This window comes from Mustela nivalis, assembly GCF_964662115.1.
Source record: "Mustela nivalis genome assembly, chromosome: 2".
In the NCBI taxonomy this organism is placed as follows: domain Eukaryota; kingdom Metazoa; phylum Chordata; class Mammalia; order Carnivora; family Mustelidae; genus Mustela; species Mustela nivalis.
The window spans coordinates 175,829,196-175,850,697 of record NC_139021.1 but is presented as its reverse complement, the minus strand read 5'-3'; the positions used below and the strand labels follow the sequence as shown (position 1 = coordinate 175,850,697).

The 21,502-nt window shown below is 37.8% G+C and overlaps 1 protein-coding gene across 6 annotated transcripts; it reads left to right on the top strand.

Annotated features, from left to right (window-relative positions):
* The first annotated feature begins 1,990 nt into the window (after positions 1-1,990).
* Positions 1,991-20,537, top strand: TIAL1 (TIA1 cytotoxic granule associated RNA binding protein like 1). Of its 6 annotated transcripts, none has more exons than XM_082720305.1 (13): positions 2,075-2,540; positions 5,227-5,288; positions 9,135-9,231; positions 13,945-14,043; positions 14,324-14,378; positions 14,537-14,624; positions 16,505-16,580; positions 17,779-17,887; positions 18,204-18,299; positions 18,401-18,485; positions 18,742-18,865; positions 19,202-19,341; positions 20,160-20,537. In XM_082720305.1, the coding sequence occupies exons 3-13, from the start codon at positions 9,220-9,222 to the stop codon at positions 20,284-20,286; spliced, it is 1,011 nt and encodes a 336-aa protein (XP_082576431.1). In that variant the 5' UTR covers positions 2,075-2,540; positions 5,227-5,288; positions 9,135-9,219; the 3' UTR covers positions 20,287-20,537. The 6 variants fall into 6 exon arrangements, with proteins under 6 accessions (XP_082576428.1, XP_082576429.1, XP_082576431.1 ...); XM_082720307.1 differs by lacking the exon at positions 5,227-5,288 and adding an exon at positions 15,977-16,044 and having other exon boundaries at positions 2,287-2,540; positions 13,894-14,043; XM_082720304.1 differs by having other exon boundaries at positions 2,287-2,540; positions 13,894-14,043.
* Positions 20,538-21,502: the final 965 nt, after the last annotated feature.

Sequence of the window (21,502 nt, the reverse complement as noted above, 5' to 3'; positions counted from 1 at the left end):
GTATTTCAGGGGGGAAAACGTGGACTTTGCTGATGTGATTAAAGGTGTTGAGTTGGGGAGATTATCCTGGGCCCAGTGTAATCACAAAGGGTCCTTGCAGGTGAGAGAGGGAGGGAGGAAGATCAGTCAGAAAGAGGTGTCAGGATAGAAGCAGAGGTCAGAGAGGAAAGAAGTTGCTATGCTGTTTCTGAAGATGGTGGATAAGGCCTAAATAAAAGGAATGCTGGCAGCCTCTAAAAGCTGGAAAAGGCAAGGAACCCATTCCTTCCCTAGACTTCAGGATGAACCAGCCCTGCCAATACCTTGATGTTAGGCTCCTGAAACCGATTTTGGACTTCTGACCTCCAGAATTCTAAGATAAATAATTCCTATTATTTTAAGGCTCTAAGTTTGTCACAGCAGTAATAGGAAACTAATACAATGGGGCAGGCATGGATCAAGGATTAGGTGGATTATGATAAATCCAGTTCTACACCTAGGTCCAATAAAAGCAAAAAACCCCAAACAAAAAATCCTTCACAACACAATTCTTTAAGCCCACCTCTCTCAGCTCTCAAGACCCCTACACCATGACTTCCTCTCTTCTCCCTCCCCAAATAACTATATACTTTAACCCTGGATCCTGGTCTCTACGCCCTTTGCTATTCCCACTGACTAAGTTAGGAGTTCAACTTCCTTGCCATCGAGTCTATGAAGCTTTCCAGGTTCAAATCCCCCTCGACCTCAGTAACTGTTGGCAAAGCCAACTCTTAAGGCGCTGTTTAACTGGGACCTTTAAGGTTGGGCAACAAGCTAAGAAATCTTTATCAGCACCTTTCACTAGGAACGGGTACAAATTCACTAACATTCTCCTACAGGTGGTGGGGAGAGGGGACATAAGCGTACCGTGGACGGTTGTGGGAAAACAAAAACAAAAATATACCACCCGTGGCACCTGGGTGGCTCAGTGGGTTAAAGCCTCTGCCTTCGGCTCAGGTCACGATCCCAGCGTCCTAGAATCGAGCCCCACATCGGGCTCTCTGCTCAGCAGGGAGCCTGCTTTCCCCCTCTCTCTGCCTGCCTCTCTGCCTACTTGTGACCTCTCTGTGACAAATAAATTAAATCTTTAAGAAAACAAAAAAACATCCTACAGGCCTACAGCAGTTTGAAAATGGCTCCCTCCTCTCAAGCAAGACTTCATCTCCCGTCTACATGATGGGTATCTGCAAACACAACCTTAAGTCTGTGCACGTCTCTGCCCAATGATTTTTTTTTTTTTCCCACTCCAAGAATTAAGTAAGGGGTTTGAGGGCATTATCACTGCACCTTACACGGACTCGATGAGTCATTTTAACGGATAAGTAGAGCGCTCTACTCACCACCTTATCCGACGAGATGACGGATGGGGGAACCTTTGAAACTTATAAAGCAATCTACAAACAGCCTGCCTAGGCCAGGAATACCTATTGCGGGAAAACACGCCCCAAAGACACGGCCGGACCTTAGGAAGCCCGAGGGGACCCAGAGAGCGCAGTTCCCAGCTCAGCCCCGACCCGACGTCCACCACAGCCCCTCCAGCACGTCGCGCGGGTCGGCGGTTGATGACCAGGGTCGGCTGTTTTGATGAACAGAGGACGGCTAAAAAGGCCGGCAGGCTCGGACAACACGCGGAGCCAAAGCACGAATCCAGACGCAGTTAAAGAAACCGCTCTCAGGCTGGACGAAGGCGGAGCCGTAGCACAAGCTGCGCCCACTGAAGAGCCGTAAAATGCTCGTAGCAGGGCTAGGACAGCCCCCAGCGCGAGGCACTCTGGGATTTGTAGTTTACTTCCCCGCAAGCGTTTTTTCCCATTCCCGTCTCCCCGCCTTAACGTCGCTTTTATTGTCTCCCTCTTCTTCTAGCACGCCGACTTCCTGGTCGCCGCACGTCCTCACGTATGACTACACTACCCAGAAGTCTCTTCTTCGCGACCCAGCGCGCCGCGGGCACCGGCCTTCCCCTCTGGACTACAGTTCCCAGAAATCCTCTGGAGAAGTGTTTCCCTCTCTCATTTCCAGGACCACAATTCCCAGAACCTTCAGCTGCACGGCGGTTCCCTTTTCACTCGATCTCTTCTAGAGCTGGCTGGGCTTCAGCCGGCCAGCAGGCACTCAGCGAAGACGTGATTCGTCGGGACTGGGCACAGGGTTTCCTTAGCGGCCTGTTTTCCCCCCACACTCAGTTATTCCCTTTACAGGCCGTCGCGGCTGGCCTGAGCGGTGACCTGGCGGGCCGCGCCTGCGCTCTGCCCCGTTTCCTGCCTGGCTGGTGGCGGTGGCCATTTTGTTCATCCTCCTCCTCCTCCTGCTCCTCCTGGTTGGAGCGCAGTGTCCGGAGCGGGCTGGGGGGAGAGAGCCCGAGAGCAGGGTTCGGTGGCTTTTCCTCTGTCCCCAGCCAGTGCCCGGAGCCCCCCTCCCCTTCCTCCCCACCCCCTCCCCTCCCCAGCCCTGCCCTCCCCCTTGTCCCGGGATCGCTCCGTCGCACCCACCATGATGGAAGACGACGGGCAGCCCCGGACTCTGTGAGTACCCGAGACGGGGGTTGCCAGGCGCCGAGAGGCCCGGGCACCGCGGGACGCTGAGGGAGGGAGCAGGAGAGTGGGGCCGAAGCTGGGACTTACGGCGGCTCCCTGGCCGGGGTGGCGCGGACGCGAAGTGCATTCCTCTTCTGTCCCCTTTTCCTTGGGAAGGAAGCCCTCCCTTCCCCCAGTCACTTCCTGGGGTCTGGGGTTGGTTTCGACCTCTTCCTCTCGCGCCCTTCTTTGCACACCTCTCCTAGGCCGGGTTTCTGCACGGCTGTGGCTGTCAGGCCCGGGAGAGCTCCTGCTCCCCCTCTGCTGTGGGGGCCCTGGACTGGGCCGGGAGCTGCCGGTCCCCACGGGGGCAGGGCCTGGGTGGGGGTGGGACCGGGGGTGGGACCGCAGCCTCGTGCCCCGCGGGCCCCGAGGAATTAGCGCTCTCGCCCTGCACGTCCCCCAGCTCCATCGCTCCCGGCTCTTCTCCCAAGCTAAGCTCTCCGAGGAAACTGGACACTCTGACTCCACTCAACCCCCTTCTCTCTTTCTGCCCCACGTGCCCCCGCCCACGCTGTCAGATACTCGCCAAGCGCCCGCTACTTTTGAAGTGCAAAAGGGATGCCTCTTGCCGCGGGAGCATCTTTCCCTTCTTGGAAGTTTACTTTGAGCACTACCTACGCTAAACTGACAACCAGTTGTTAAACTGCTTTTGCTCTTTTGGTGTTACCTCCTCCTAATCTGTGTGCGCTTTGAGACCTTCAGAATTGGATCAAGTGATGTCTAGCCACTATTCGATGTGTGTCTTCTGAGCGCCTTTTCTTTTATCTTGCTGTTTTTTTGTTTTGTTTTGTTTTTACCTGAAGCCTGATCTAATGAATGAATTTCATCTTCCAACCGCTTATTCGAGTTTTCCTTTCTTTTCTAATGAAGAGTGATGACTCAGCATTTGTCCTTTCCGGATAGTGTGGCACTCCTTTCTTTTTCCTGCATTAAAAAAAAAAAAAAAATCGGAGTAATTGCTAATCAAATGTTGGCTACCTTCGGTTTTCCTAGCCTCTGGAAGCTCAGCGCACCTACCTCGAGTACCAGGAGTCAGATCACTGCTTTGTTTTCTCTTGCCTCTGCCTGATATTGATATGATCATAGTCCACTTGGCTCTGCTCTCTGTTGGGGAAATTACTTTGGGGGAATAGATGAAGGTGGGTGGATACTCAGGAAGTTTGACTAGGTTCTCATCTCTTCTGCCAAAGAAAGTCCATTGGGTAAAGAAGATAGATTCCTATTTACAATGGTTTGGCTTTTTTGTTTCATTTGGGGGGGGGTTGGGGTGGGCTTGCACTCTTCTATTCCTATTTTTCTGAACTAAAGTAATTGCCATCCTGTTTTGAGAATTTGAGGCGAATTTAAGCACATCAAATGCTTCAGCAAAAAGTCTGTTCCGGAGAACATGTATGTTTTTATTTTGTGCTGTCTCCCATTGCTTACTTTTCCCCAGAAAAGAGAGAATTGGGATAATTTGAAATTTGCCCTTTAAGATCTGTTGAAGCCAAGGCTGGGTAGTTAGCCACATGTGCTTTGATGAAAGCATCTGGGAAAGTTGAATTTCGTGCTAGCTAGTGTATATTAAAAGTTACATTGTATTGAAACACCTGAAATGTCATCATTGCATCATAATAGCTACTGAATAATTGGTAAATTCTCATGGTACCTTTCTCATTAACTGTATCTGTCTGTTCCTTAAGAAGAGAAATTCCTGGTTTTGTTGGGCTGAATAATATGCCATTTCACTACCTTTAATTCTTATAACTATCTTTGCATTTGCCTTATCTTCATCTCCATCAGATCTTGGACCCTTCTTAAGTAGACTAATGAGCTAACTTTGTTGCTTATTTCTTAACCTCTCCTTTCTCCAATCTCCTGTTCTTTCTCTGAAACACACTTAAGTCGTCTATGTTTACAGTTGTCTAAGATTATGTGACATGCATACATGTGAGTAAAGAAACATCTTGAGCTTAGTTGTACCTGTATGTCAGTACATTTTTACTATTCTGTCTTCCTTTTTCCTTCTCCCACTCTTCTCTATGGGAAGGGTTTTTTTTTAGACAAGGACTGCTACATCTTCCTAGGTCTTAACCCTGCAGCACTTAGTTCACTGCCTGGAACACAAGAGGTACTCAAATATTTTACAATGATTATACTTCTTTTCATTGAATTAATATTAAGTTTGGTTTTGTTTTTTTTTAAAGTCCTGATTAATGTAAAATTATGAACTGACATGACCGTGTCATACATGGTGTGGTCTGTTGATTTGTATATATATTTTTTAAAACCTTCAAATGTGGAATTTTGAGATAAAAGCAAATGTTTCAGAATTGGGATTTCTTGGTCAGATTTTAATAAAAATAATGCACAGTATAGTTTTTTCTAAGCTTTCATTTTACCTAATTCCCCTCAAAGACTTCTCTTAGGTCTAAGTAACATAACAAAAACTTTGAACGTGAACTTTAGAGGTTGACATCTAGTAGGGTTTTATTTTGTTGGTTTATGGAGATCCTTTTATTTTACATTGTGATCTGTGGGTTAGGTTTTCACGTGGCCAGTATATTTTAAAAGAATGTACTCTTAACAAAGCTTATCTTAAACTGTTTCCTTAAAATGCCTGTGTGTTACTAGTGAGGTTTTTTTCCTGCAGACACACACAAGCTAAGACATATGGTTCTATCATCAGAAAACAATATGGTGTTTATAGCCTAGGTAGGTCTTTAAATATTCATTACCTACAGTATTACTAATTTATTTGATGGTATTTAAAGTGGTATAGAATTGCTTTGATGTTGAGCCTAAAGTTTATTTATCCTTTAAAGGTCTGTTTTCTGATGTTCTTTGTTCTTATTTGACATTTATTTTGGGGTAATATGTATTTGATAACTTGTGATCTAAAAAAACAAACGAGATCATGCTGTGTAATCTGGTGTTGGAAATAAACTGCCTGACACCGACCTTGTGGGACCCACATTTCGGACTTGTGGGTAGCTTTTGAGTGCACAGATTTGATGCATGGTATATCTGAATCTATAACACAACATTAAATTACAGTGGTGTTCTATTGTAGTTTAATTAACTTCATTTATCTCATGCCTCAAAATGAGTAGGAATTGTGGATCTGGGATTACACCATGGTATGCAGTGCCATCCTTTAAGGCTGTTCTTTCTTTCTGATAGAGGCTGTCAAAAGGAAGAAATAAAGCAGTGATTTAGAATATAATCTGAACATCTGAGGGCAGTAACAGAAGAAACTATTAGATCCTGTTATAAAATTGATGAGCTATATGATGGATTTTGCTGTATTATGGCTGTAATTAAGCACCTCGGCCAACTTAATCATATTGTTTCTTTAAAATGTGTGTGTCTATATCCCTTATGTAGGTGGTCAGTTCACTTGTACTCACCCTGTATCTTTCCTCTACCTTGCCTCCTTCCTAAAATGAAATACTGACAAATTGATCAGTTCATTAGAGGCCCATTGAAGGATATTGTTACAAAATCTCTTCTAACATAGGAGCTTGTCAAGAACAAAAGTAAAAATGTTACTTTCATGGAAATTTAGCTATAGTGTCTTGTGTAAAAGTGCATGAATTAATTTCAACCTTGATAGGGCTACTCTTTTCAGAGTGAGAGCACATTCAGTGTTGAAAAAGCTTGGTTAGCCTTCTGAAAGGCATGATGTTCTTAACTTAAAATTCTGCCCAGTTGGACATAGGAAGTAGTTTGGCAATGTGAACTTTTGCCTACTGTGAAACTGCCAAGTTTCTAGTCTCAAATTGGATTTTAACCCTTACGTTAGGGATAAAAGCACGATTTCCCATTTTTAATGCTTTAGTTCCTACAGTTCCTGTTCATAGAAGACAAAATAGACCTAAGGTATGCCTTTTTTTTTCCTCGAGTAAAAAATTGTTTTAGAATTTAAGTGTTTACTCTTTGAATTCATCTTTTAATATAAGAATTTGAGCCATTTGTCTTTTTCTATTATTTTGTATGTTCTTCAAGTACAAATTTTATACTTAAATACTTGGAATTTTAGAATATATTGACTGCTTCACAAGAGAAAGAGTGAAGTGTGGAAACTATAATTTAGAAAGAGAAAATAAACTTCAGTGTACTGCCAAGAGATGATATTCTTTCCAGGTCAGGTGTTGAACGTCTGCCTTAAATATTTTTGTTAGTATTTATTTGGGGACATAATTTTATGGTAATGTAAGGTACTTAAGCTGTGTCATACAGTATTTTAAAAGCTATAAGGAGTTTCTCTGTTGAACATTATGAAGGATGAAGGTATATGCAAATGAATGAATTACAGAACTTGAGTAAAGGAAAAGGCAGTCAGATTTGGGTAAAATTTTAGGTGAAATTATATGGTGAATTACATCCCTTTCAGTCTGGTAAATTAAGATGTTCTGCGTGTTGTTATGGAAAACCTTTTTTATATTAGTTTTGGAATTTAGTTTGCTGCTTTCCCACTGAACTTTTAGAGGAGATACTTAAAAAATAGGAAACCTTAACCTGGATTTTTGTATTTCATGACATTCTAAACTTAGATTATCATTTTGCTCTTTGGCATCGGTGCTTGAAGTGTAAATTACTATATCGAAACATGCTTGTAGAAATTCTTCAAAATTTGTAGCTTACTCTGAAAAGATTGACTTGAAATAAAAATCCTATTAAACTGTAAGAGCTTTAATTGTGTCTGTTAGGTGTGGAAAGTAACTAATGCCCATGCAGCTTTTTTCTGAACAAATCAGTATTTAAGCAGTAATGCAAATTTAAAACTATTTAGTTTACTTAAATTTCATGATATAAAACTGGTGATGTATTTTAACTTTGTTATTAATGACAATATGTGAAAATCAGTTTTATCCATTCCTCTTTTTTTCTCTTAGAAATTGACTAACTAGCACTTTAGACTAAATGAATATAACATTTAGGAGACCAAGGTCACTTATTCATTTACTTTATAGATAGTTCTACCTTGTACAAAAAGAAATTATTCCATGGATACAGGCTCACAAATCCCTCTGAGTTAAAAAGGGACAGGCAGTTGTCTGGCGAGCTTATGATCCTATAACCTTTTGCTACTGCTGGAAAAAGTGTGTCATTCCATGGCCTACCAATGGGTCTGCTCTACTTTAATTATAAGAAAAAGATGGGATAGTAGACCTAAAGCTGTTTGTCACTGGTTTAGTGGTTAAGTAACATCGGACTTGTGGTTCAATTTTAGTACAATGTAGATACTAGTACCCATTGTAGTGAAATTCTTACCTGAATGGGGAAATTGCTACTCATTATTAATCATATAATTTTTTTTTACACTTTACCTTTCTTGGTTTATTTTTCCCTTTTGGAATGTTCCAGCTTAAAGCAGTTATGTATTTAATATGGTAACCATAGATGCAAGGCTTATTTTGGTCTCAGTACTCAGTTTCCAGATGTTACATATTATCATTAGGAAAATAAAACAAATCTTTTTAATTTCCAGGAGAAGCTATGTTAAACTTTATAAATTAAATATTGTTTGGGTCATTAGGTTATTCACAACAAATGTGAGTTTTAGGATTTATACACCGAGTACCAGAAAGACTTAAAAGTTCAGCAAATTATTAAGCTAAATTAATATTAAATCCATGCCACAAGAGAAACCAGGTGGTCATTTCAGGGTGTGGTGGTATTTTTTTCTGAGTTCTTTTAACTGTATTCTGAATTTTTTAATACAGGATACGTATATTCAATATGTAATTAAAAAAAAATCCCAGCTCTTTAAATAGGCATAGTGAAAAGTATACCTACATGTCTTAAATTTCCTCTGAATTTCTGAAAAAATCTTTATATTTGCTTTTTTATCTATATAACAATGTATTTTGTTGCTCTCATATATTTTAGACTAGGAAATTTTATCATTTTGTCCTGCTTTCCTAAAACAATGAAGATACGTCATCGAAAAATCTTGTTTAGCAAGACAAAACAACACCTTCTAATCTCTGTGTTTTGCTAACTTTACTCTAATTCTGGTCTTTGTTCATGTAATTGTTTTTATTGGAGGTCTAAGATAAACTCACCTTATGTCTAATGCCTCTTTATTGATCAGGTGTTATAATTAATCAGTATTTTTGGTGATATTTGTGTGTGTGTGTGTGAGAGAGAGAGAGACACACGTACACACATTATTTTGAATTGTGTTTTACATCCAGAAATTGTAGTTATGTGGAGACTGGTTTAAATTTTTTTATTATTTTTATTCTAATAAATAAAATGAGAGTGATATGTAGGATACAGAATAATAATGCTTTTGGGGTATGCAAGGTCATATTGATTTCTTTAGAAAATGTTTGAAGTGATACTTTAGTGGCCTAATTTAGTACCTTAGAACACTTGGGCTGCTTTTCTAAATGAGGGTTAATCTTACTTTCATAGGACTAGACTTAATTGGAAAAAATTTTATTGAAGACAGAGGAAGTTAAAATGAAATAAAAGGTATTAAGTGATAATGCATTAGAGCCAGAGCTGAAGGGAAATTGCTGATAATGTATTCTTTTTTTCCTTGAACAGATACGTAGGTAACCTCTCCAGAGATGTGACAGAAGTCCTTATCCTTCAGTTATTCAGTCAGATCGGACCCTGTAAAAGCTGTAAAATGATAACAGAGGTAAGATCTCTCAGTTCCATGTGCGGACAGCGTGATATTTAATGTTGACATCCATGAGTTGATGAGTATCATTTTAAAATATCATTTTAAGCCTCAAGTTATTCTGATGGAGAGATTCATGTTTGTTGTGTTGACTTACTACTTGGATCTGGCAGATAAAGGAGGTTTAGAATGGAGTTTCATTCGAAAGGACAAAGTTTGTGTGCCGTTACTCTCATATGGTCATTCTTCAGGGTATCGTTACATTCAAGTGATTCTGCTTGTAAAAAATTGTTAGCACTTATCTCAAGAGTGCTGAGAAGCTAGATAATGTTTCATACAATTCCAGTAAGAATGTTCCTGATTCAGGTGATACACATTTAAAGTTTCGGAAGCGGTGTAGTAAAAGAACGGCAGGTTCTTCCGTGCACAGTGTAGCACCGTGTCCCTCGCGTATCGCTAGTGAGTACTAATGACAGCAGCTTTACACAGACTGTTAGGGTGATCGTTTTATTTTCCTTTTTGCAAAGAAAACTTCCTTTTTATACTCTCCTGGTTAAGATTGTGTATAGCAGTGCCCAAAGGTGTGTTTCAGTTTGTGCTCTTCTTCCTTTCTCTTGATTCTCCCGCACACTTCTTAGACTGTTTACTGTCTACCAGCCGTACCGTTAAGTGCTAGAGATTCGCTGCTGAATAAGACAGTTCTTAGCACTGTACAATTTTACAACCTGATGAAGGAGACAGAGTAGTTACCAGGCACTAATGACAGAGGATGAGAAATGCTGTGGCAGCAGGCAGCACCAAGTGCTGTGGGAGCACTGGGGTCCAGTACAGTCTTGGGTCCGGGAGGCTTTATTGGAGGAGTCAGTGTCTAGGCTGAAACTGAAGGATGGCCGTGGGATCCGAGGAAGAAGGGATTCCGTGGGAGAGAAGAATGTTGGTCCAGTGTGGTGCTCATGAGAGTAAGTGGGAAGGTAGAGACTGTAGCGTGGTTGGTGTTTTGAATGGGTTAGTCATAAAAGGTGCCAGGAGGTGAGGCAAGAGTGTTCGGCAGGGGCCCGAAGCTATGTTAAGGAGTTTGTGTTATACCCTGGGAGGGGAACTATGAAAAACCCGTAAAGCAAATTGGCCTTTTGATTGTCTTTCCTAACTAATAATCGTCCTTACGCTGTTCCAGTACCTCATCTTTCCTTCCTGTCTTTGATTACTCATTCATTCATTCTTTCTTTCATCAAAAATTTACTTTGTGCTCAGAGCGCTGGGGCTATAGTGGAGAGCAAAAGGGAGGAGACTCCCGTGAGTTTTACATACTATTGAGAACATTGTTAACAAACAAGTAAACAAGGTCATTGCAGGTAGGGATAAAAGCTGTGGAGAGAATAAAGCAGTTCTGTGAGGGGGGTTGGAGGGTTGGTGTTTTTGTAGGCTAGGTGGTGAAGGAAGATGTCACCTCTTTGATCTGAGACAGGAATAACAAGATAGTGCCATCTAAGTTAAGAGTTGGAGGCAGAGGGAATGGCAGATACAAAGGTTGTGAATTGGTAATGAGCTTGGTGAATTCATGGAACCAAAGAGCAGGATGGCTGGAGTCTGGGGAGTAGAGGGATGTGGTGGAAAATGAGTGTAAAGAGGCAGGCAGGCAGAGTTCAGAATCACCTAGGGAAGTGTGCGCCATGACACAGAGATTGGATTTTATTTTGTTTGTGGTCGAGTTTTAAGTGGAGTAATGAGGCGCTCATTTGCATTTTTAAGATTATTTGGAGACTGTCACGTAGAATGGGTTGAAGGGGGCAGGAGTGGAAGGAGGGAAAGTTGGGCTTAATTTACTAGTCTAGGTAAGAGATGATGGGGGCTTGTTTTTTAGATGGGTAGGTGTAGAGATAAGTTTGAAATATAATTTAGAGTTGGAATCAGGAGGACTGGATTGGCTGGAGGCCATAAGGGAAAGGAGGACATTAGGAAAGACATTTTGAAAGAGTCTTGTTTGTAGTTGTGTAGATGCTTGATACTACTTACTTGCTCAGATGGGCATGACCAAGGGAGGTGTAGGATGGATGGGGAGAATGGTGGGAATCAGGAGTTCTGTTTTGGCAGTGTTAAACTGAAGGTGTCCATTAGACATCTGAAGGAACATTATATGTGAGTAGTTGGATAAACCGAGAGACAGTGTGATGATACCAGCCTGCGGTGGTATTTAGACTATGAGACTAGATAAGATCTAGTTTCTTGATCTAAAGAGAGTGCTGATAGAAATAGGGTGGTCTAGGTCTAAGCCCTGGAGCATTTCATCACTTAGGGTGATGTTTAGAGTTTGAATAAAGAGGGAAGAGCTGCCTTCTGGAAGATCCTCAAGTGAGAAAACCAGAAAATGAAGAGGCTGTGTGGAATCTAAAATGGAATATTTAAAGGAGGAGGAGTCATTAGCTGTTTTGAATTCTGCTTCAGAGTCAAGGTGAGGACAGGAAAAAGATCACAGAGGTGGCAGAGGGGTCACTGGTGAGCTCAACACAAATTTTCAGTGGGTAGGAAGCCAGCTGGAGTAGGTTTAGGAGAGAATGGGTTGTGAGAAAGTGAAGTTTTCTAGAAAGTTTTTGAGAAACATTTGATAAATATTTATTTTAATAGTATTCTTTTTAAAACTTGTGTGCACAGTCAGCCATTTGTGGGGAGAAGGATTTGAAATGAATTTGAAGTGAATTAATTCATCCATATTCTACAACTCCTACATTCACACTTGTATATAGCTGCAAAATCTCGTATTTCTCTGTCTTGACATTTATGTCATCCAACAAAAATTGGTGACAGTACTTACTAAGGTAAGGACATGGTTGCTTTTTAGAGTGTCCCTTGGCATAAATGGGAAGCTTCCTAAGAGCGTGAACTCTAGTACAGACTATCTAGGTCTTTATTTTCCTTTCCATAAGTTCCACTTCAGTACATGAAAAATGCTTTTTTTCCTTAGTTTTGTGATTTTTTACTTTAAATATTGTTTATCTTAGATTCTAGCTTTCTCTGTATACTGTTATGTTATCAGTTTTTAGGCTAAAAAATTCTCTGGTGGTTGGGTTGGGACAAAAATCAGTGGTGTCTTAAATGAGATGCATTATGATGTGAGTGAGTGTGTGTGTGTGGGTGTGTGTACATTCGCATGTTCATACATTGAATGGGGTTAGCCTGTTACTGTTAGGTAAACTTGAAGTCATTCTGCATGAGTTAAGGTAGTCTACTAAAGCCTTTTGTTACTATGGATCTACATTGGATCTCTGTATGTCTTGATGTAATTACCATTGTTTTCTGTAGAGACCATCAATCAGGGCAGAAGAGATAGATGTAAAATGAAAAATTGACTAGCATAGTTTAGGTTGCTGTTTACCTTTAAATCTTTTCTACAAATGAACATTATTGGTAAATGTTAACTCTTTAGCAAGAGGAATTTAAGTGCATGTTTTTCTTTGGACTCTTTTCTCCATTTCCTTTCTCTACCTCTTCCGAACAGAATTCACATGGCTACAGTAGGATTTTTGTATGAGAGCCCGTAGTTTTCTTGTCAGTATTAATGATCACACTTTTTTTCCCTCAAGGAAATGCCTTCTGGTTGCTTCGCCACTATTGTTTTAGACGTCTTATTTTGGATTTTTCTTCTAAAACTTTCCTGGAATGAAAAACAGTGGTTGTTGAAAAGATCTTTATTTTATCTGGTATTTTGTACCCCTTGTAAGTGCAACTAGAATTCCACATTTTAAAATAGTTTTTTGTTTTGTTTTGTTTTAGGGCATTTTACACTGAACAGTGATGTGTTTAGCCTTATGCAAAAAAAAAATGTATTTGTACGGTTGTGTAGCTATTTGATACAGGTTGCAGTTATATAAAATTTATTTCCATTTTGGTTGTTAGATTATAAAGTTGCTATAACTTCGGTCGTACTTTCTGATTATCTTTATAAATGTCTATTTGCCAAGTCCTGTCAAGTGTAATATTGTTAGAATATATTTAATAAAGATTTCCTATATTTTTTTGTGACATAAAATTGTAGCATTGTCCTGGAATATTTATTCAGAAGTTCTTTTCTTGATTACTAGCATGTTTTTCTGGTCTTTCAAGACTAAATTCAAAGTATATAGTATCTCCTGTTCATTAGGATAGTTTGATAGTTCATTTCAGTAGCTGGTTAAACATTTACAATTTTTCTGTTCTTATTCTCATTCTTTATCCAGAAAAGGAATACATAATCTCCTCTCCTCCTGTGCAGTGCTCACCCTAGTTTCAATCATAAGTAGAGTTTGTAAACTTGGTTCATTTTTGTGTTTTCTTTTATCATGGGATATAGTTTATGAAGGATTATGAGGCGTAAATAGAATTCATCCTTTTGAAAATAATGTTGGGAGAGAGAAGAGCAGTGGTAAGGAGTGGTCCTTAAGGTTTTGTTTGGCCTAATATAAACTTCTGTTTTACATTTAACATATTTTACTAGAATGCCATATTTTTTTTTTTCCTTTAATACTGACAATTAGGATTCTATACTGCTTTGATGGTTCTGCTTGAGTATAACAGTATTCTGAGGTACAAAGTCAGGTGTAGCTATAAATCTTATTTTTATAAGTGTTAGGCTTTCATAAGCTTATGCAATCTCACCTTGTACATTCCTAGCTGTCAGTAATGTTTTTTCCTGGATTTTCTTCTCAGCAACCCGATAGCAGAAGGGTCAACTCTTCTGTTGGATTTTCTGTTTTGCAGCATACAAGCAATGACCCATATTGCTTTGTGGAATTTTATGAACACAGAGATGCAGCTGCTGCATTAGCTGCTATGAATGGGAGAAAAATTTTGGGAAAGGTAAGATAATAGAATGATGGCACTATTTTTGCTTGTCAGATTAGCGTGTGTGTGTGTGTGTGTGTGTGTGTGTGTGTGGTGTGTGTGTGTTTTAGCTTGTGTTCTTTTTAGCAAGTTTTTAAACAAATATTCAGCTTTGCCGAGTGGTGGTTTTGCTTTTATTCAGCCTAGTGTTTTTACAAAAATTATCCTGTTTGATAAATGATGTAATAAGTGGTAAGTGTTAATGGTTCATAATGACATGCCTAATAATTGTATTAAATATAATCTTTATTTTTAGGAGGTCAAAGTAAACTGGGCAACAACACCAAGTAGCCAGAAAAAAGATACTTCCAGTAAGTACTCCTGCTGCATTTTACTGTGGAAGAGTTCTGAAATTATCCTGGCAGCGCTACCAGCTTAAATAGGGTTTTTCTTCCCTTAGTGTTGCCTGAAAAAGGCTTATTAGTAGCTGGCTCTTTAAGTATTTGATTACCAAATGCTTTGATTTCAGATCACTTCCATGTGTTTGTTGGGGATTTGAGTCCAGAAATTACAACAGAAGATATCAAATCAGCATTTGCCCCCTTTGGTAAAATATCGTAAGTATCATACTCAATACTATACTCAATAGTGATAGGCAAAATTGTATATGATTAACATGTACTGGAATTAAGATTTTCTTTCCCTAGTTAGTGTGACTTTTTTGTTTGTTGTTTTGTTTTGTTTTGATTAGTAGATGTTGTTGAAAATGTTAATGTCATTTCAGTGTTCTGGGGTCTTGTTTTCATCTAATCCTGTGTATGATATGTTAAAATTTTTTAAGTGATTCTGTTTGTTATCTTTGAAGCAGATGTTTGGGTGGTAAAGCTTATTATAAAGTCCAACTCTCTGTCAGATGTTTTCAAAATTTGGTGGTTAACTAAAAGTGAATGTGATGTATACTGTGTATTAAATTTTATAGGAAGAGTTTATAAATTGGGAAAAGTAGGTAAATCCTTGGGTATATGGTGGTTAGATTGGAAATGTACATGTTTAATTACAATGATAAATGTGTTTTGATATTTTAGCTGAAAAGTAGTCTATTATAATACTAAAATGTTTTGTTGTCTAAGCCATAAATGTGGGATTAATCAGTAGATGTTTTTTTGTTATTGGTATTTGATTCTGGTAGTTAGGGCCCAAATGTGGTTTGATTTTAACAAAGTTTATGCTCAAATCTCATTGTATGTTATGTAATCAAATATATTGGAAAATTGAAAGTGGTTTTATAAGTTCTATAAAATGTCTGTTACAATGTATCTTTCTGATTAAAATCCGTATATTTTATGTACTTCCTGTAGATTTAAATGAAACGTTGTAGTATTACTTAAAGGAATATGTTTCACCTAAGAACAACAATATTCTTCTGTATACAGTTTGTTGTTCTGTAGATTTATTTGAAAGAAAGATTTAATTCTTAATTTTCTATTTTGATATTTGCTTTGCTTTTTAATCTTTAAATGTGGTAAGTAGTACTGTTTTAAAAATCAGTATAAAAAATAATACAGGTTGCTGTTTTTCAATCTTTATTTATACCTGAGACCTGCAGTTTTTCTAAAGTCCAAGTCACAATTAAAAGTAATAGCATTCTGGTTATTTTGCAGAATTGCTCATAAGAATGGACAGGATCTTGAAGGCTAACTGCAAGGAACTGTGCACACTGGAACTCAGTTGTAGATTTTTTTCTCATTTCTATTTATTCTTATTATACATTATTTATATATACATATTTTAGTATTTACATTTTAACATTCTATATTCAGTGGAGTTCTATATTTCCAATCATCTTAACTTACTCACTAAAATTTCTGTGTAAATTTGTTGTTTTCGTACTGGTGTGCTTAGCATTGTTGTTAGTTTTTTATTCTCCTTTCTTAAATTTCTGAAAATGTCAATTTTTCAAAATTTACAGCTGCCCAAACTCCAAAATGATGGTAGAGAATTGACCAAGAAAAATAAAGAAATCTGTTAACAGGCCATGTATGCCTTTTTAATTCCTATTTTTACCTCTTTTTCAATTTTTTAATATTTCATATATTTTGTATCACTAGGCAGAAGACATTTAACTATTTAGAGATTGCATGGTAAAGTAGTTAGCATTGTTACAGTAATTTATAGACCAGTAAACCTTAGAGGACACTAGCCAATAGAATATTAGAAAAGGAAACTATTGTTCCTATTAATCTTCAAATTTGAGCATTTAGTTTAGAAAGTGCAGGCTATTTGATTAGGTTGCATGTTTATTACATGTTTTTGTCCTACTGCTTTTTTCTAACAGGTAAAGAAGCGTTAGGGAGAGTTCAGGAATGGCAGTAGTTAATTAGGGCTAACTGGAATTTTATTTAAAAAAATGCTCACAATACAGTGTGTGTGGTTCCTTTTAGTTTTTATTTTGAGGATGACTCTTACTTCCCTCATTTAGCTGTGCTTCTTTTCACAGGGATGCCCGAGTAGTTAAAGACATGGCAACTGGAAAATCCAAAGGCTATGGTTTTGTATCTTTTTATAACAAACTGGTATGTTCTTTCAACTCAATATAAATTTAATCCAAAATTTAGTTGTTAATCGGAATCTTGAATATTCTTAGATATTGCCTGTAACACCTTTTAGGTAATTTTGTGTGTTTTAATAGTAGAGTGTAATTGTTTTCTTGGAAATAAATAGCTGGAAAAAGATAGGCTGGTTGTAAGAAAGTGTATCACGGTTGCATTTATGCATTGGTGAAGATAAGATGTGTTAGAAGTCAAACTCAAGGTTAGGACATATGAACTCATCTCAGAATTTGGAGGGAAGTTAAATAATATTTAGCCTGAACCATGAAAATCTCAGTTTTAACTTTTAAATGGTCATCCATACTTTTATAGCTAGGATATTAATGACTACAGCAAAGTTTATAAATGAAAATTAAAACAATTCATCTTGATTTTTTGCATATATTCTTAAAGAAAGAGGTACCAAAAAATAAAAAATAAATTAAAAAAAAAAAAAAAAAAAAAAAAAAAAAAAAGAAAGAGGTACCAAAATGTCTTAAGCATCTGTATTAACTGTAAGATCCGACAATAAAGTGGGCTTCAACGGTAGCATTTTAGACCAGTGTTAGCAACTTAGATTACCAAGATAAAGGCTGGGAACTGTATTCTTTCTTTGCTTAAATTCATTGCAAATTCCCATTAGTTGCAATAAACTCATTTTTACTGGCAGCATTCTAAATCCTAATGCGGAAGTCTTCTGTCTTAAAATGAGTTATTAATCTTGTGTCACAATCATAATCCATTGCTATAAGAATGTTGATTTCAGGCTAGGTGGTTTAGACTGTAGTATTGGGAGGTTCTATATATTCTTCAGTAAAAGTTACACCTCAGTCAGCCATCAAATTCAGATATTTTTGGCAGTCTTACTTTCCCTCTTTTTGGTAATGAGTGGGGTTATAATTTTTTCTTGCATACTTGAATTATGATCAATTTCACTTGTTGCTTAAATGTTGTACTAGTATTTTGAAATCTGTGAATAAATATAGTTTTGATGTATCACTGGAGTTGATACCAAAGGATAGTTAGTATCATTTTTGTGTTATTCAGTTTTGTTTGAATTCATTCCCTGTGCTGGTAAGATTCGGATTCAGGGGTGCCAGCATGTTATTTCATTTATTGGTCTTATATGCTACAATTTTCTTTTCTGTGTTTGTAATTGCTCTTTCTCTTTTTTTATCTGTAGGATGCAGAAAATGCAATTGTGCATATGGGAGGTCAGTGGTTGGGTGGTCGTCAGATCAGAACTAACTGGGCCACACGTAAACCACCTGCACCTAAAAGTACACAAGAAAGTAAGATCCGTGTACTGCATTTTGTTAAAATTATGGCTATGTCACAAAATCATGAAGTAGCGTCTTGATTTCTTGAAATTTAAATTTTATTAGCTTTGTAAGGCTCAGTTCATCTTGAATTTAATTGTCTAGTAATAATTGGGCTTTGATAATTAATGTAGTTGGGGCTGTGAACCAGCTGATTCTATAGATCAGATCATGGCATCAAGAAAAAAATTCTCTTTTTTCCCCCTCAATGAGGTGTATCTTTGTACACAGTAATCAGTTTTATACGACTGTATAATCATCAACATTTTTGTTTTCTTTCTGTATATAGATAACACTAAGCAGTTGAGATTTGAAGATGTAGTAAACCAGTCAAGTCCAAAAAATTGTACTGTGTACTGTGGAGGAATTGCCTCTGGGTTAACAGGTACAGTGTGTGGTCTTCTCCCCTTCTCCGAGGAGCTTTATCCCTCTTAGTGTCAGCGTCATGAGCCTTAAGTATTTTATTCATGTGTTTTTGTTTCTCAGATCAGCTTATGAGACAGACTTTCTCACCATTTGGACAAATTATGGAAATAAGAGTTTTTCCAGAGAAAGGCTATTCATTTGTCAGGTAAAATTCTGTCTACAGGTTGCTCTGCTATTTGACCCGTTCTTTTCAGTTACATTATTTGAGCCCCTCGGGTATCCGCCTTCGTTGTTTTAGCAGTTCATTGCGATGTAGAATTTTAGCCTACCTGCATAATGTACTTTAGGAAAACACCAAGTTGACAGTTATAAACTAATGAGTTTCTATTATTTATTGTGTAAGTTCTTAAAAAAAAAAAAAAAAAAAAAAGACAAACCACCCTCATATCTTCCCTTTCTAGATTTTCAACCCACGAAAGTGCGGCCCATGCCATTGTTTCGGTGAATGGCACTACAATTGAAGGACATGTTGTTAAATGCTATTGGGGTAAAGAATCTCCTGATATGACTAAAAACTTCCAACAGGTAATTCGATTTTTCACAGCACTTTTTAAGGTTTCCATCTTACATATCTACATAAAAGCTTTAGAAACTCTGTAAAATAAACAAAATAAAGCATATAGCTGCTTTCAGTTTATTTTTATTAATGCTTTTTCGAAAGTGATTATTTTGCGGTATTAACTGAATCTTAATACTTTCTTTCCACAGGTGTCACCACCCCAATAAACTTAGACAATGATAAATAACAGAGTCCTATTCACATAAGGGTGCTTACTTAGTTTTTCTCTTCCTTGTCTCCCACTTTCTTCAAATACTGTGTTTCTTACTTACTTCCTAAAATGGTGATTTGTTTTTTCCTAGGTCGACTATAGTCAGTGGGGGCAGTGGAGCCAGGTTTATGGAAACCCACAACAGTATGGACAGTATATGGCAAACGGGTGGCAAGTACCACCTTACGGAGTATACGGGCAACCGTGGAACCAGCAAGGATTTGGAGTAGAGTAAGTTGTCTGGGTTTTTCCAGTGTGGAAACTGATATAGTTTTGACAAAAGAAATAAAAAATGTGTTTTTCTAGGGGGAAATCTATTTAAAGTAAATTCATCAAGCTATTCATCATGGTGTTACAGAAACCTTACGAAAAGTGATTTATAGTGCTAAAAATTTGCTTTTTATTACCTAGGTGAAAGGTGAGGTTGTGGTAACGTTTGATGCTTTCTACCGTCTCTATAAGCTGTTGGTAGAATTTCATTTACATTTCTAATCTATTTTATCATTTATTTTTGCATGGAAAGGGTCTTTGTCTAGATGTGTTTAGAAATTTAATGACTGTGTCTGTTGGCTTGCGGGAGAAGTCTACAAGATTTATGTGGTACAAAGTAGCTTGCGTTTTTTTCCTTTGTTCATAGAGTAGGTTGGTCCTTTGCACGTTTCTCCCCAGGCCAGCCCAGATCTTTATTTTTACTGGTTCCTTCTTCCTTCTCTTTCCAACATGAATTTTGTGATTTTTAAATTTCTTATATTGATGTACAATGTGTGCAACACATGATAGGTAGGTGATTTTTCATTTTTTAAAAATCAGTTTTGAAATGTTCTTCAGAGAAGTCATTGTGTTGTGATTACGTTAACCAAAAATTTAAGACTATTGTTGGGATACGTATTGTACATGTGTGGATGCGTGTCATTTGTTTCTTCGCCCTTTGTTGTGGGTGTGTTGATTTCTTGTTGTCTATTCTATGATGGGGCTCTGCTTGTTTTTGTATAAATGGGTGGATAATATTTTCTTCGTGTTTGCTCAAGATTTTTTTTTTCCCCCCCAAGTCAATCACCTTCTGCTGCTTGGATGGGTGGATTTGGTGCTCAGCCTCCCCAAGGACAAGCTCCTCCCCCTGTAATACCTCCTCCTAACCAAGCTGGATATGGTATGGCAAGTTACCAAACACAGTGAGCTGGGACTCTAAACAAAATTGTAATTCATGATAGCTTCAGTTTCCTGTGACACTCTGAAGACATGAAAGTAGACATCGGAAAATGAAAATATTTATTTTAAAAATTGAAATGTTTGGAACCTTTAGCACAGCTTTGCTTTGGTGAAGGACACATGTCTTCTAGTTCTGCCTTTTTAAGTTTTTGTTCATGATGGATATGAACATGATTTTTCTTTGTGTACAAAAACTAAAATAAAGTCAATAAAGACAATTCTGACTACAAATTTTGATATAATAGGAGAAATGGGTAATACATTTTGATTCTTAGATACTATTCCATTTTTATCTTGCTGTTCAGTATTTTAGCTCACTGTGTTTTTAAAAGAGCAAAAAAAGGGAGGATCGTGGAAAACTGGGAATCACATATAAGTTCATCCTGAACCTTGATACTCCCCTCCCTCCCCCTGAGGTGGACCACATTTGAAGTCAGCAGAAAAAAGTGTGATACTGAGAAGAAATTGCATGATTTTGGAGTCGCTTTGGAGAAAATAACCTTATGCCTAAAGAAACTGAAGCCAGACTGATAAAGGAATTTTACAAACTAAATAAGGAACAGCATTATCTGAGTTACTTGAGCGAATGTTGGTGGTCCACATAAAGACATGTTTTTAAACCTTTAAAAAGTGTTGATTATTAAAACTGTAGTAAATTACATTTCATTTTGGGGGAAATTCCAAGTATGGTGTTTGTATTAAAGTCAGACAGTCATACTTGTGCTTTTACATAAAGTTTAAATGATATACATTGTAAATATTGAATAACTACAGTGTTTAAAAAGCATGCTTCACCATAGAAGTAGCAGCAATGTAATTATTTGAAGTAACACTTAACACACTCCACTGCATTGAATGCCGTGGACTGATAAGAATGTTTAAGACTGACACTTCCAAGGTTGGCTACTATGTAAAATTAAAATTATACAAATTACTATACAGAAAAAGCCTTAATTTTAATTTCATACAAATCTTTGATGCATTAGTAGATTTTAAAATGTCATTGGAAATCAGATTTCTTTTTCTTTTTTTCCTTTACATCACTTGGTATGTAAATACCTTGATTAAAACCTTGTAAACCTATTCCAGGGTTCCTATAAGTTGTATAGTACAAGTGTTTTTAAAAAAAAAAAGAATCTTGGGGTGTTTTTTAAAATTAGATATATTTTGCCCGAGAATTTTT